Raw genomic sequence first — 16,916 nt, 5'->3', positions numbered from 1 at the left:
GAGTGACGTCTGTTGACGAGGGTTATAAAACGCAGAGTAGCACATCAATTCGAATGGATCGAATGAGCTAGAATCGGAAAGAAACAAGAATTTTATTTAAAAAAATTATCTCATATTAATTTTTAAAATAAAATATAATTTAACCTGAAAATTAAATCCTAATTCAAGTCAGCGAGGCTGATCCTCTGGATCATTTTTTACGATTAATCAGATCCGGCCGGATTCTGACGCCGATCGTGCCGATGGAGATTTCCTTGGGTTCATCTTCCTTAAGGGTTATAGTGTTGATCGGGATAACAACCAGAGGCTGTCGATGATGGACTGGAACGACGTATGAGACACAAGGACAAGTAATATTGGGGATAGGAGAGTTGAACTCCTACTGCACCCATCTGAATGGCAATGGTACGGATTAAGAATGGATTTGATTAATCCCAAAATTCACTCTGTAAAAAAAAATGAATTCGAATCCGGATCATCTTGGTTACTTTTTTAATCAGTCCTATCCCGATCCGGTTCAAAACCTGATAGATTTGGAGTAGGTTGGAATATATATATATATATATATATATATATATATATATATATATATATATATATATTAATCTGTCCTAAACCTGTTTTTAAATTCCATCAACGAATTTAACTTATTCCGTAACTCGTTTGTTCGAATTTAAACCCACTCTAAATGAAACACATTTAATACGATGCCGAATTTAAACCCGACTGATTACCATCCCTATTGACCCATCCTAACACAACCAAAAACCCTCAATCCAAATCCAAAAACTTCTAATCCGAACTCAATATACTTTTTTTGTTTTTATCGGATTGACAGATAGGTCTTCAGTTCTACTAGTTACTAGTACGTAATTCTAAAATCATTTTTTAAAGGAATTTTTCAGCATGGAGAAATAACAATGCTTTTGGATAACACGAAAATGGTGATATCTTGCTTAAAAAGTGAATTGTTAAAACAAAAGCTGATCACAAAACTGAATGCGATCTTGGTACGAGGCACGAATAAACCAAAAAAAATCAAAAAACAACAACATGCTCATGAAAGTATGGAAATAAGAATAGCTGCATCTGCCAAAATTTTGAAATAAAATTTCACAGTCAATGTTTACTAGGATAACACAACCAAGATAGAAAAAAGATCAACCCTTACAAGGTTTGTCATTCCTTTTATTCGAAGGTTACAACTTTTCCCCCATTTGATGAAGACGCAATACTACTGGAAAATGGGTGCCTACAAATAAAGATGGATAACCAACAAGAAGCGGATTGCAAACAATTCTACGAAACGAGGAACTCTGATGATTCTAGGTGTGCTGAATTGCTGCATCCATATGAATGGCTCTCAGTGTCAGTCAAATTCCCAAATGACTCCACTATCCTCTGCCATTGAGAATTAGCTGAGTTAGATAATGGTACAATAATGAAATAATACTGCATTTCTGACTAGTTTGTGTTTCATTTAGTCTTTTTATAGATAAAATAAATGCAAGCACTATTTTTTATGAAGGCAAATTTAGAACCGAAGACCTTGGCAATAAATCCCAAGACTTAACAGTTCAACTTCAAATCAAGTGCAACCAAATACTTGCCTCAACTCTTTTCGTCTACAGATTCCAAGAGTAGATGAGAATAATGGATTCGAAATAAAAACAAACTGTACAAAATGTTTACCAATGCCTGAGCATACACTAGAAATTAAAGACGGAAAACAAAAAACTATACAAAGTATACTTTGTAAAGGCGTAATATTAAATATACATCAGTAATGACAAAAAAAGACATTTTAAATACAATATATTCACAATGCCCAATCATTCAATGTTTGGCAGTGGAAATTAAAGATGGAAAAAAGAAGAAAAAAATTATACAAAAAAGTGTACTTTGTGATGTTATAATAATAAATATATTTCATAACAAAATATGAGCAGAAAATTCAAGAAGAGAATTATGGATAGAGAGCATTATTTAGCTCAGAGGATGAATCTATAGTGATAGAATAGATTATTAAATTCAGCCTGCTACAAGCAATGTTATGTTAGTCACTCCAGGAAGTGAACTTATTGGTTTCAGACCAGTGCAGCCAATGAGGTGAAAGTTATAAAATCTTTATTTCATGGATACCTCTCAGGTTAACACTCAGAGATTTATGGAAGCATAGAATGACAATATGGGGGGAAAAATAAAGCATAACTAATTCATAGAACTTTTCCATATTCCTAATTTCTCAGTGCTTGACTAGTGTTTAGTTTCCTTAGTTTTCTACAACAAGTGGATCAAAGTTTATACTAAACCACAACTAATAGGTCAAAAAGAATGGTCGGCACAGTTTGCAAACTGTATCTAAATGCACATAGAAATTGCAATGTTTATACGAAAAAAGCACTGGACCGAAATTAATACCTTTAATCTTTTTCTTAATCCAAACCTCAAGTAACATTCCTGCTCCTACTCCAGCAGCACAAAAAGCACCATAAAATGCAACCGTAGCAGGTAAGGACCTTCGTGGAAGAAAATAGTAGTCAGGCACCTGTCTAATCTTCTTTGGAAGTCGCTTTTTAGTAACTGACCCACTTGAATCACTAGCAGCATTGCTTGCCGTCTTCCAATCCATATCCTTCAGCAAACCTTTAGATTCTTCACTTGTCATGACTAATTAGATGGAGTGATCAAATATAGTCTACAAAAAGAACAAAACAAATAAGAAATGAATAAGAAAACAAACTTGTCTGTCATTCCAGCATAAACCTACAATGATACAAACAACAAGAATAAAATAGCTGCCTTCTTTAGGAAGCAAAATAAGAAAATGCAGCGATAGAATCTATTATTTACTTTCTAAAAATCTGCACTAAGTAATGGCCCATTTTATGAAGCCAAATAAAAAGAATAATTTAGCAGATAGTAATTGCCTGTGGCAAATACATCATCTACACAAATGGAAGTGGTACTCTCAGCAAATTTATCTCTCATATCAGAGGACTATCCATTTATAGCAAACAAAAACAATCTGAAGTAATGAAAATAGGAAATGTAGGAGCCATCATCATTATTGTCGTTGTCAGCATCATCATCATAATTATGTATGTTGCAAGTATTTGGGACCGACTATATGAATTATATCCCTTCATTAAGCTCAATACAAAGCTATATTATCCGAGTCTTATATGACAAAGAGAGTTAAGGTTCATGCGCATCCCATTTTCATGAGGGTAGCATATTAGATCAAATTCCTTCAGGCCATTAACTCGTTGAAGCATGGCTCCAGCATTAGTGGTAGGCTCCTAAGTTTTGGGCTTTAGACCAAAAGTGTTCATCCCAAGAATTGCAAAGAACAGCCTGCAAGATCTTCAGAAATAGTCTGTTGTAAGGCTTAATATTGTCCCTCGAAGATTATATGGCCAAAGAATTTAGTTTCCCATGGAAAGAAGCAATTATGGTAAACTCAAGTCGGCCTTTTCATTTTAAAGTTACTCCTATTTCCTTTTCAGCGACTGGATGCCATGTCAAGAAGACAACAACAATAAGAGTGCGGTCGAAAATTCCTATCATCACATCCTTTGTGTATATTATTTGAAGAGGATAATGTGTTAATTAATGAGAGAACAAATAGATTAAATAATATCGACTTTGGAATGAAGATACTTAGCATAAAAATTGCAGGAAGATATAGAACAAGCAAGCTCAAGTATTGCTCCTCCACCTGTGACAGGCTGGAGCTGAGTTCAGCAATCAACATCTCCCCTCCTCCCAACAATGAAATAAAAGGAACCACGACTATTTACATAAAAAATTACAGACAAGATTAACAATAGTAAAAGCAGCCACAAGTTATCCTGTAATTATGAGTTGAGATCAGCACATAAGATCCCCACTTGAAGGAAATTGGAGGGAGATGGAGGGATGCCTAATACTTAAACCTCATATTTTTGGCTTAATTATTAATTTCTTAGTGGGAAACAGATTTACTCACAATGGCAAAAAATACTTAGATTTTTTTATGCACAAACTCATTCTATGGTGACTGCAGCAGCAGCCTGCAAGATCTTCAGAAATTGTTTATCGTAAAGCTTAATATTGTCCCTCCAAGATTATATGGCCAGAGAATTTAGTTTCCTATGTAAAGAAGCAATTATGGTAAGCTCAAGTTGGGGTTCTCATTTTAAACTTAACTCCTATTTTCTTTTCAGCGCTTGGATGCCATGCCTTTTGTAATTTAAGAAGATAACTACAACAAGAGTGTGGTTGAAATTTCCTATCATCACATCCTTTGTGTATATTATTTGCAGATCATATTGTGTTTACTAATGAGAGCACAAATAGTTTAAACAATATTGACTTGGGGATGAAAACACTCAACATAAAATTGCAGAAAGATATAGAACAAACAAGCACAAATATTGCTCCACTGCATGCGATTCATAAAAGAAACCACGAGTCCACGACCATTTACATGAAAGATGCAGCATCGTAAAATCAGGCACAAGTTTTCCCGCAACATGAATTGAAATCAGCACAAGATCACCACTTGATAGAAATTGGAGAGAGAGAGAGAGAGGGAGGGATGCCTACTCGCTTGTGAAGCACCGCAGCGTCGGTTCCGGGGAGGAGGACCAACAAAAGGAGGGGTTGAGGTGATTGACTTCTTCCAACTGCGCTGAGGAGAAGAGATTAGGAAGGCCGATCGCTACGGCGTCGCCGGCGCTAGAGTCCGGAGACGAGAAGAGGCGGACGGAAACCTACTTTCTATTTTTCTTTTCTTCTCTTAAAAAAGACTCTTCGCAGTTTGGAAAATGGGATAAAGCATCCTTACATTTAACCCAAAAAAATAATTAATCAGACTAGATAACGTCAAATCTGGGATGATCAATTTAATTCCATAAAAATTTTCTATCAATCATCAAGATAGTTTGGGAAGCTCTCGTAGTAGTCATCCTAGGAGTCCAACATCATTTAATTACGTGTGTCTCATTTGGAGGAAAAATTCCTATAAATTCACCATAACTTGGGCTCAAACCGCATATGCTTGGATGACAACCTGGATGTCTTGCACCATAGCCCCGGGGGTATCCATACATTTAACCAAGAAATTAGGGGTGGATGCAATCAAGCCGAGCCAAGCCGAGCCGAGCCGAGCTGAGTCGAGCTCTTGAATATTTGAGTTTGACTCATTTATAATCAAACCAAGCTCGAAATTTATTAATGAATATATTCATGGCTCATGAGCTTATTCGAGTTTTTATCAAACCTAAACTAGCTTAATAAATATAAATTATAAATTTAAATATTTATTAAAAACTAAATTATATATTTAGAAAAAACTCTTATTAAAATTTATAATTTTACTCTAATAAATCAATTTAATATATTTATCTATATATTTCTAAAATGTAAAATCTATAAATTTAATATTAATATTAATATTAATATTTTTTTATTTAAAAATTAATTAATAAACTTAACAAATATCATCACGAACTAACGAGTCAAATATTGTGAAGCTTGAACTTGATTTATTTATCTTAACGAACTTCATTAAACAATCTCAAATAAATTTTCATAGAATCAAGATTCGAATAGCTCATGAAAAACTTAATTCATTTTAAGCCCCTACTAGAATTACAATAAACTTAGAATATCATTGGTTCAAGCCCCCTTCTCTGTCATTGCATATTTTCTGAATATTTCGTTAGGGACGAACGTATTCATTTTTTGTTATAATATTTTTTGAATATTTAATTATTTTTTTTCCATCTATATATAATTTATCTGTTTTTTATTTAATTATTAAATTTGTTTATTAATGAAAATTAATATTACTAAATTGTTTTTCTAAAATGCTGAAGCCGAATTAATGAGAATCTACGTATTTAAATCTCATAAGCTCCCAATTTCCATTTGAGGGCGTACTGGCTAAGTCAAAGTGGAGGAAATCTTTTGTTCCGATATGGCGGTCGTACTGGCTGAGTCAAAGTGGAGGACGGTAATCGCGTAGTTTTTGGAAAGTTCAAATAAAATTTCCATTTTTGACTATTTTTCTTACGAATTCAAATGAACAGTTGAAATGAGAGAAGGTGAGAAATGCAGATTTTCCTTAATTTTAACTGGATCGTTTCCTTTTCTCTATTTTATTTTTACCTCTTTTGGATTATTATTGTTCTATTGATACATTAACATATTGTTTGCTCTCTTCTACTGCCTCCTCGTCCCCTTCTCGCTTCGCGTCTGCTCGTCGTCGTCGCCCAGCGGTCTCTCCGCCCTTCCAGATCCTTCCTACGACGCCTCCTCCCTTTCTCTCAATCCGCGCTTGGGATTCGTTCTTCGTCCTCACCTGCCGTCAAAATATCGTCTTTCGTGTTCCCCGCCGCCGGATCCCCGCCGCCTGACCGCACGCCGCTACGTGATTCGTCGATAAAATGGAAAGCCTTGCCAACTGTGAGCTAGACCAGCGGATCTGAGAGGTTGCATGCGCTGGATTCCCTGGAGTGCCCTGCGTGAGCTGGCACTTGGGGCGTGACCCATGGCGGACGTAGGCGCAGCGGCGAGGGGGCCGTCGATGGTTGTGAAAGTGAGGAGGGAGGTCATGGTCGCTTGCCTGACCTGCCCTCTCTGCCACAAGCTCCTCCGGGACGCCACCACCATCCCCGAATGCCTTCACACGTGTGAGTTCCCTATTCCCTCCGCCTACCGTTTCCCTTTCGGTCGAAAACTCTCGCTCTTCGTTTTCCTTGTACCACGATTTCGCCTACAAAAATTTTGTGGCGTGATTGAATGTAGGGTTCCCTCTGCTTACGTAAATTTCCTTTTTTTTTATTATTTTTCATGATGTGCGTTTTGTGGGGGAAAAAAATCTAGATTTTCTCTCGGTTTAGTTCTTTCTTTCTCTTGGTATTCTTATGATATTGCGAGTTTCTGTAGTGAAGCAAAAGACCGAAAGAGTATAGTTTTCTTACGACGTTCAAAGCCTTAGCGTAAGGGTATGCAATCGCATGCAATGCTTTCAATTACGTGCTGTTCTTTGTGTCCATGTTTCTACGATGTGAGATTTTTCTTCACTAATTCCGTTCTTTGTTGCTGGGGAAACAAATAAATAAAGGATAGAATCATTTTAGACTGCAGAATCCGTGCATACATTGATTAACTGGAACCAAATTTGAATTTTTGTATAACCTTCAATTGTTACCAATTTGGTACAATGTTAGACCATGCTTCTATATCTACGTGAAGATTTGAGAGTTTTATTCATAGTGCACAGTGCCTACATCTTTAGTAAACCCCTTAGATTTTATCTTAGATGAAGTGCCGGAAAGAGAAATTGAAATCTGAAATCTTAGTTTAGACTTGTGGATGATGTTAGTCTTGCTCAGCTTTCACTCTTTGCACATGAATTTCATTTGATTCTTTTGTTCATAAAGTAGAACACAACACTTGCTAAGATGTTTATTTGCATATTTTGATATTTCTTTCTTTGAAATTTCTGTGTAATTTAAAATTATTTAGGCTATGCAAATGATTTAGATCGAGGACTACTCAATCATTTTGTATTTTTCATATGAGACATACAGCTTCTTGATGTTTGTCCACTCGATCAGTTTGTAGGAAATGCATAACTGAGAAACTCAATGATGAGGAGACATATCAATGCCCTGTATGCAATATTTGTTTGGGAGTTATTCCAATGGAGAAACTCAGGTTAATTTCTTTTCATTGTAAAGTTAGTTTCTTTTCTCTTCCCTAGTATTTCTTACGTATGTTAAAATTGTTTTCATTCAAAATTTCTCTCTCTCTCTATGCAGTTCAAAATTAGTTCTTGCCATGAATCGTAAAAGGCTAAAGGAAAAGAAATACAATGACTTAAATTAGGATAAGAAGGAGAGTAGCTTCATCCCTGCAAATGAATTGCTGATTACAAAAGTAATCCACATGTGAATACAATAAAGAAAAGGGAGCAATTCAAATTGGGAATATAGAATGTTGAACTTTCCTATCAAGAACAGGATTCCCAACAGTATTCTGTCCTTTATAGTTTTCAGCTTGACTATTAATGTTTTTTGGTGATATTCTAGGGCATCAGTTTAGTCATTTTACTGCATTTAATTTCTAATTTTCTAACAAATATCTACTGTGGGCTAGAATGGTGATTTCATTAATAGGATCCGTATGCTTTAGTCTAACCATTTCTTTAAGTTGAAGGAAATCAGTACATCCCTGAAGATTTTTAATGACGCATGCATTATTACTACAGTGATTTAAGTCTATGACATCATCATTACAATTTCAACATCATTACTCATATTAAAGTGGTCTAAAAATTTACTACTTTTTCTTTTTGTAATTTCTAAAATAAGTTGATTGTTCACACATTGTTTCGGAAAAAGCGACCCTGTCCTCCAAGACTCTTTCTCTGGACATGAAACTGAATAGCATCACCATTCACTTGAAAATCAACTCTGAGATGGACCATTAAAATGTAATCTTTTTGTCCTTTGGATTCGTAAAAGTTATTTCACTTCCTACTGAGAGAATCTATTAACTAAACTAAGATGGTGGTAATGCCATTTAGCTCAATTATATGATAGATATTTGTGATGTATGAATTATACTGTACGAGATCATATATTGGATCAAAATTTTTACAAATGGAATTACAAAACCATATATTTAGAGTTACCATTAATAAAACAAACTTCCCTGAATTGAATACAAGGAATGATGATCCCTTCTCAGACATCTGTTTGTTGGTGAATCTGAGTTTTTAAAAATATTTTTATTTAAAATTGTTTTTATGCTTATAGATTGTCTAGAATGTGATATCTTAGTTCAGTTCTCATCCTACTTTGGTTCTATATGATGACTTGTAGATAATGGAGTGGTTTATAAACTTAGATGAACCATCTATTATTAATTTGGAGCATAAGCATGGTGGTAACATATTGGAAAGGGTTGCTTGCATGATGGTGGAGCCACCATTGCACCTCACAATTCACATGCTGGTAAGAGATGATATCAGGCTATGAGTTGGTTTGGGCCTTGGTAGGGAAATCAAGTCTCATTTGGTAAGAGTTGATGGTGCTAGTTTATTTGTACATGGTAACTCGTGAGCTAATTGAGGCGATTTATAAGCTTAGTCTGGGGAGCTCTTGGGTTTAACTATCTTGGTTCAGTGGTGAAGCTTGAAAGTTAATGAATTAGTTCCATGAGTTGAGACACAGAAAATGATGTAACTGAATTGGACTCCTATTTTCAGTTAACCTTTTCCTTAATCCTCCTCCATCATATAGATGGGGTAGATGGGCTTGCATTTGCTTGTGAGTAATGACTAATTTTGGTTTGGAAGCTGTAGCACCTCATGGTTTAGTCTCAAGGTTGGATTTTTTTTTCTTCCATTTACTCAATAGGTTTGTAAAGATATTCTTCAAGCATAAGAGCCGTACCGTATGGCCTGTGGTATGGAAGTAAAAAAGATGAAGGTATTTGGCATCCTGTCAATAAGCCAATATATTTACTTTTTTACTTCTTTTGTTTTATAGAAACTACTTCAGGAAAAAAAAAGCATTATAGAAGCTGAAAATAATAATACCTTAAAGTTCGGGAAAATGACTTACAATTTATAAGAGGAAGTTATTTTAGTAAATCAAAAAACTCCATTCTTCATCTTATTTTTTGAAATTAAAATTTGACCCTTTTGGTTATTTGTTTTTTCATTCAGATTGTTGAACTAGCCTGATCACTTATGTCAATGAGGCATGATAACATCATCATGATCTCATAAATATTTTTATCTTAATAATAGATATTGAAATAAGTAAAATAAATAAAAATATGCAACGATATACAAGGATACTAAAACCATTTGCTTAGATGGATCCATCTTAAGCAACACTAGGAAAAAGACCAAAAATAAAATTATGTAAATATAATAAATGAAAATATGAGTTTATAGAATATTTTAAATGAAATAATCTGTTGAATATTTAATATTGAAGATAATGTTTAGGATATATTGAAACATAAGTATCCAAAATATATTAGGTTATAAAATCCATTTTAACAGATTGAGATTGCTCTGAGGTTAGCCCACATGTCTGCCTTCTTCTGATTACATGAGGTATCTTGTTCAAGAATTCTTGCTAAATTTTATTCTAAATTGCCTAGTTTAGCCATTGCATCTTATGATGTGTCGTATGTTAAGTTTCATGTGCCATGCTTGTCAAAGTGTAAATGTTTGTTACATAGTGGAAATTTAGCTCTAATTTGTTTTGAAACACCAAGATCAGCCATTTGTGTCCAGTTATATTCATTGAGCCATGGGAAGTACTTTACAAAAATATATATTTTTTTAAAGCATGCCTTTAATGTTAGTCATTTTACAGACCGGACCACAATTTACAAGATATCAAGACAAAGATTTTTCCTCCTAAACGAAGCAAAATTGAAACTCTTGATGAAACATCTACCCCAATGATACCAACTAAACGTAAAGAAAAATCCCTTTCTTCATTGGTTGTCAGCACTTCACACATAGCAACACAGACATGTTCAACAGGAAGGCGAACAAAAGCAGTTACTAAAAGAGCAGTCTATGCACGAGGTCTGAGGCCATCCTTCAATGAATCATCCGAAAAGGATGACAACATTATTGATAATTATGTGGAAAAGTCTAACTCAATTGAGAAAATGAGGAAGGTTTCTCTAAAGAGAAAACAGGTAATGGAAGTGAATTTTAGGTTCCTAGTTTAACCAACTTGTTTGTTTAGCAGAAAATACATTGCTGACCTTTAATCGTACAATCATCTCTGCATGTTCTCCAGACTCATTCAAATGTTGAGCCATCCAACCACATGTTTTATGAGGGTAAACAGAATGGTGGTCTGTCATTTCAGGATAAAGTTGATATCTGGAACCCTTTAAATTGTCTGGTGGAAGCTGCAAACAGGACAAAAGCTTTTAGCTCTGTTCCTCAGAGACCTGTTGTTAAGGATGAAAAATTTAATGACTATGATGGTGAAACAAATATTAGCAATGAAAGGCATAAAGTGCATCAGCATAAGTCTAAAATTCTTGAAGAGACTGATAGCATTCTAATGCAACCAGTAACACAGAAAGAAAGCAGGTTGCAAAAAGTCACGAGAAGCAAGGATCTTACTGCATCAGCTCGATCATCCCATGATGCTCAAAATACTCAATCTGTTAGGAAGATTAATCCTATATGGTTCTCCTTGGTCCCTTCTGTTGAACAGTTACAGTACTTATCATGTGGAATCTATATTGATTATGCTATCTTCACAAGTTTTATGTTTCTGAGTAGCTTCATCTGGTGTGAATTGTTACAGGATAGGTGATCCACAATTTCCACAGATTTCTTCAAACTATCTGAGAGTCAAGTGAGTTTTAATATTATGTGTATCATGCTTATGTAATCAATAAATTCTTTATTCAACCATGTCCCTAACATCACCCACTTTTCCTAGTGGTATTTTAATCGTTTGATAGATGTGCCTCTCTTAGATTTTTTAGTGAAAGAAAAATGCAATGGCTTGGAAAGTAAGGGTGAGCATGGATCAAGGTTGTGTTGGACTCAAGGAAAAACGTGACTTGAAAAAGTCTTGTGCACTTGAAAAAGTCAAGCAAACCAGAACCCTTTTTTAGAAACCCTGTTTCTTTTTTCTCATATCAAGTCTGAATTTTTCATTTTATTTAGTATCTTTTTGTATTTAAGTTTTCCTCGTGTTTAAATTAATTTAGAACTGTCTCTGATCAAATGATTAGGATTTGGGTTTATTTTTCAAAAAAAAAATCAAAATGCATATATTTGTTGAATATGTTTGCATGATACTTTTATTAGTTTTAAATTTGTCTTGTTTTGAGTTTTCTTTTGGACTCTTTTTCATATCATGACTGAAACTTGGATAAAAGATTGGTCGTCTTAAGACAGGGACTGGGCATTTTGGTCAGTTAGGGCTGCGTTACCTACTGCAAAGTCATTTTACCATAAACTCTACAACAATCAACCTAGCAAAATTGTATATTTATTGAAATCAGATAGATATGGTATGGAAATGGAATGGTTTAAATAGTCAATTTTGTGAAATTAGTTGTCTTATACATTGTTGCACAGACATGGTCTCGAATAATTAATAACTATATCCCATGTCACATCAAAAGAGAAAGCTGATTACTTCAAATTTTGCCATGCATTATGTGCCTTGTGGTGTGGCAAGGACCATTATCTCGACTATAATAAATAGCAAGAACATTCACAATAGGCATGAGTGGTAAGTTCAAATAGTAACAAACCCAATACTGAAAACAAAGCAAAACTGTATAAGGATGACTGATTAGTTGCTCTCTCAATCACACATGGTATCTTAATAGTTAAGTATGACAATGATTATAATGTTTCTCACTGCAATTAGTAGAGCAAATTTCAATATATAAACTTAATGATTATGAATTGAAAGCAATATATTGTTATAGTTGGATCATCTATGTTTCTATTATTGCAAAGATTGCTAAAAGAGGCAAATTGACCTGTGAAGTAATTTGTATTGTATATATCATTGGTTGGCAGTTGGTTAAAAAAACCTTTTTTCTCTCACTTTACCTCATTTGATTTCTCAGAAGCGTAACTCAACAAGTAATATATATTGTTTTTGCAGTTTTAGTAGGTTCTTCCTCTAGGTTTATTGGAAATAAATATGCACATACATTGCCGTTTTTTCTTTCAACATTTTTTTTCTCTGTTTGATGTTGTTGATATACAGTGTATTGTTTGCTTATAGAGATGGTAGCATGCCTGTGTTATTCATTCACAAGTACCTTGTAAAGAAGCTTAATCTTCAGAATGAAGCTTCGGTGAGTTGTTTGCCCTTTCATTTCGGTACATGTCATGCAAATGAAGTAAACTCATTTTCTTTTATTCCTTCCTATTTTTTTTTTAAGTACACTTGTTAAAATCATAAAAGGATAGAATCAATTCTTTTCATTGTTGTCTGGATAACATGATATCTCATAACTTGAATCTAAATTTGGACTATGAACATGATAAATGATAGATTCAATGAATATGACATGCAACTTAATTTATTATCAAGTGTTAGATTTTAAAAATCATATGCATTGAATTGAATTATTATCTAATCCATATGAAGAATGCTAAGATGTATGAAGTTCATAAAAAAAATATTTACTTCATGTCAAATTGAACTAGCCCCCTTAAATTAGTAAAGTTGTATATGATGTTCCTTTCAATTTCAAAATTTGTACATGTTACCCCTTGCCCAGTCAGTAGAAAGAATTTTTAATATCATATGAATCGAACCCAATTTGAACTCCATTGATGTTCAAGTGACACTTCAGCTAGTCAATGCTCCACCAGTAATCTGACTTGGCAATCCTTGGTGAATCTTTGATAATATTTGTTTATACTTTATTGATTCCTAACAAACCTTACCAATTTTTAGTTCTGTAAAAATATAATAATTATTATATAACACAAAAAGTAATCAACCTAAGCAACCAATACAATGTAAAACATGGTCTAATAATTCCATATCAATCAATCTAAGCTCAATTAAGATTTTGTAATTATAACAAAAAGTTATTTGATCCAACATTGGATTCAACTCAATGTTGTGGGAAATTTGGCCCATATGTGTGGCTGTATAACCAAAATGTAACTTGATAACCATCTATGGAAACACATAGGCTACTTCTGAGACAATGATGTAGATAGATAGTGCATCTAATTAATGGACATTTTATCTACTGAATACTGATACTTTTTTTCTTACACTTTTAATAGGTTCTTTAATTATACTACTACATTGTTTAAACCCAAAATCATTGGAAGCATATTTAAGTTTGAACAGTATGCTTTGAATAATTTGATTTGGAGTATAATGAGCAACTGCAAAGAATTCAAGTTTGTTTTCTGGTTGTATTTATTTCATATAACTGTAAATTTTATTTGGCCCTGAAATGGGTAAATAAAAGTAACCCCTTACTGGAGTTTCCAATATCCAAAATTTTAGGCTGTGTGTATTTGAATGGAAGAGAAGGAAGGGAGACAGAGAGAATGGAAAGGGTGGGAAAGCCCAAAAATGTTGTGTACTTGAGTAGTATGTAAGGAGAAGCTAAATTATCTCATGTTCAAGTGATCCCCTCTCAAATTCCCGACATTGCTGCTCCTCTCCCACCCATGCCTATTTATTCATACTGCCACAGCAAATCTGAGCCTGAGCATGGTGCCACAGTGCAGCTGTGTGGTGGGGGTGGTTGGGGGGTTTTTGGCGTTGAGCTCAATGGTGTTGTGGTTGGAGACGTCGAAGTTGAGAGGAAGGGAAATTGAGACCAGGAAAGTAGTGGATGAGGATTCCCATGGAGGAAATGGTGAATTTGGGGTGGCAAGGAGGCGGCCACAAAGGAGTGCCACGATCTTGTAGCATCACCATTCAAGGCACATGGTGATGGACTGATGGTGTTGGGCCAGAATGGAAACTGAGTAACAAGCATAGCCTTAGTTTCTATTAATGTCTCCTAAAATCAATCTCACACTACCTCATTTCAGTCTTGCTTATTTATCTTCTTTCTGCAAATAATATATTTTTTCTGCAAATGAGTTTAAATCACTTTGTACTTGCATGTTTGTGCATTTTACTTCATTACACAATTCATGCTAAAATTTACATTAACTTAAGAGTTCGGTAAAGCTTCATTGCTTTTTGATCCTGATGCAGAATGATTCTTACCAGCTTGTTCCATATTCTGTCCGAGCTTATTAGTTGATTTATGCTGAGTTGATTTCTTATTTATTAGTTTTGTTTTCTTATCTATTAATTTTGTTCCGAAATGAGTAACCAGTAAGATCCACAGAATTGACTAGCATCTCATGGTTTCTTCCCTTTTCCGAGGGGATCATTGTCTATTCTCTTCTAGTAACATTTTTTCCTTTAACATTGTCTATATAATTAAAGTTGTTTAAACTGTTAAAATTGTCGACTTGCTTACAAAAGGAAGAATGACCTCATTGTCACAATACTTCTAGGAAATTCAAAGTCATATGCTTTCTCACTAATGAATAAACCGATTAAGTATGAAAAATAGGTCTTGTGAGCATTTGCATTGCTCATGAAAGTTGATTTCAGTCATTAATATATAATTTTAAGTATATCACTGTGATTCCTGATCATGATAAGTTCTTGTAATAACAACCTTAGCTTCCTTCGTACTTGTATTCTAAGAATCGTGTCGGTTGAGGCGATGAGTTTTATGGATTCATGTCTTCTTTAGCTTTCAGTTTATCTCAGAAGACAGCCATGATGCATTTGCCAAGGAGGTCTTCTTTGTTGTATCAGTAACATTATTTGTCAAGCATATACTTTTCAGCATTGCCGTTGCGATCAAATTTAAGTGTCTTAATTCTGAATGTGTTGTGGCTCAACATGTGGATCCTACCTGGAATACACAATTTGCATGTGCATGGTTACGATTTATAACCAGTATTTGTAGGTACAAATCACTTGCCTTGGACAACCAGTGAGCCCTACAACGGCCATTAACAAGCTAGTAGAGCAGTGGCTAAGCGAGATGTCTTCGCAAAGGCTTCCAGCGGCAATAGGAGCCTCAGCCAAGGAGTTTGTGATGGTGTTGGTCTACAGTTGGAGCAAGGTTTCAGACAACAAATTATGACAAGTTCATTGCACTTAAAGACGTTTTCTTTTTTGCTTCTTTTTCTCTTCTTCTCATCCAATCTTGTCTCTAATGTATACATACCAACGTTTTGTCTTCTCAGATAAGAACGTAGTTTGCTCTCCAAATGGGGCTGCAAAGTTGCTTTTCATTACAGGCGAAAAATTGTTGTACATCTCGGTTGAGTGTATTCTTTTGGGAATATTAAATATTTGTTTTTGTCGATTGAATGATATATTTCGTGCCCTTCTTATCTATTACATCTTATTTAATTGTTCTTTTCTTGCCCAACTAGGGATCAAGTGCAAATATATATATATATATATATATATATATATATATATATATATATATATATATAGAGTTTTGTTACTGTGCGCGACCGCACAGTGCGCGACTGTGCGCGTCGCGCACAGTAATAGCGCTTTTTTTGTTTTTTTTTTATTTTTTTTTTGTTTTTTGAATTTTAAAAATTCAACATTTCCTTATTTAAAATTTAATATATAGATATATCCCCTAAACACATTACAATATTCAATAAATACTTAAATTAATTTTATTTTAATTTTTTTTTTTAAACCAAACACTATAACCTAATTAGAAAGCCTAAACCCTATAGTTAAAATCTAAAAAAAAAAATAGTTTTAACACTATACCCAAAGCCTGAACCCTATAAATAAAATCGTAAAAAAATTTTTTAATTTAAAAATTAAAAAAAATTAAAAAAAAAACAAAAAAAATTTGATACTGCGCGCGACGCGCACAGTCGCGCACTGTGCCGTCGCGCGCAGTATCAAATCTCTATATATATATATATATCTTACTATTTTATTAAAAATCTTCCCCCTTTACTAACTAATTTTGGTGAAGCCTAAAATGTATTTACGTTAATGTTCTTTTTTTCTATTTACACTAAAAATAATTCAAGGTTTATTAGTAATTCCATAAGCGAAACAATCAATGATCTAGAGTTCGAGACTTAGTTACAGCGTATTATTATGAATTTTTCTCATCATTAATTTTCTCAGGTTGTTTTATATAAAAAAAAATATAATTCTCTTTAGTCTCATATCTTAGAATTGACAACACTATGATCAAAGAAGCTTCTATAAATATTTTAGACCGACGATGTTAAAAAATATACTTTTCTTAGTTTTTTTTACTAAGACAAGTATAATATTAAATTAAAATAATTTTTTGCATAGGGA

The 16,916-nt window shown here is 33.9% G+C and overlaps 2 protein-coding genes across 4 annotated transcripts; one reads left to right on the top strand and one right to left on the bottom strand.

The window, feature by feature from the left end:
- Positions 1–1,090: 1,090 nt before the first annotated feature.
- Positions 1,091–4,800, bottom strand: LOC121991773. Its single transcript, XM_042545800.1, has 3 exons — positions 4,591–4,800; positions 2,422–2,698; positions 1,091–1,401 (listed from the first exon to the last, which is right to left on the bottom strand). Exons 2-3 carry the CDS (start codon positions 2,666–2,668, stop codon positions 1,370–1,372), a joined length of 279 nt encoding a protein of 92 aa, XP_042401734.1. The 5' UTR covers positions 2,669–2,698; positions 4,591–4,800; the 3' UTR covers positions 1,091–1,369.
- Positions 4,801–6,200: 1,400 nt separating this feature from the next.
- On the top strand, positions 6,201–15,941 carry LOC121991772 (E3 ubiquitin protein ligase DRIP2-like). 3 transcript variants are annotated; one of them, XM_042545798.1, is made up of 7 exons: positions 6,201–6,680; positions 7,611–7,710; positions 10,392–10,725; positions 10,902–11,257; positions 11,352–11,402; positions 12,801–12,873; positions 15,529–15,941. In XM_042545798.1, the coding sequence occupies exons 1-7, from the start codon at positions 6,539–6,541 to the stop codon at positions 15,706–15,708; spliced, it is 1,236 nt and encodes a 411-aa protein (XP_042401732.1). In that variant the 5' UTR covers positions 6,201–6,538; the 3' UTR covers positions 15,709–15,941. The 3 variants fall into 3 exon arrangements, with proteins under 3 accessions (XP_042401732.1, XP_042401731.1, XP_042401733.1); XM_042545797.1 differs by having other exon boundaries at positions 10,830–11,257; XM_042545799.1 differs by having other exon boundaries at positions 10,830–11,257; positions 15,520–15,671.
- Positions 15,942–16,916: the final 975 nt, after the last annotated feature.

Source organism: Zingiber officinale, chromosome 6B (genome assembly GCF_018446385.1).
Source record: "Zingiber officinale cultivar Zhangliang chromosome 6B, Zo_v1.1, whole genome shotgun sequence".
Classification (NCBI taxonomy): domain Eukaryota; kingdom Viridiplantae; phylum Streptophyta; class Magnoliopsida; order Zingiberales; family Zingiberaceae; genus Zingiber; species Zingiber officinale.
The sequence above is the reverse complement of the archived record's forward strand: the minus strand, read 5'-3'. Positions and strand labels throughout refer to the sequence as shown.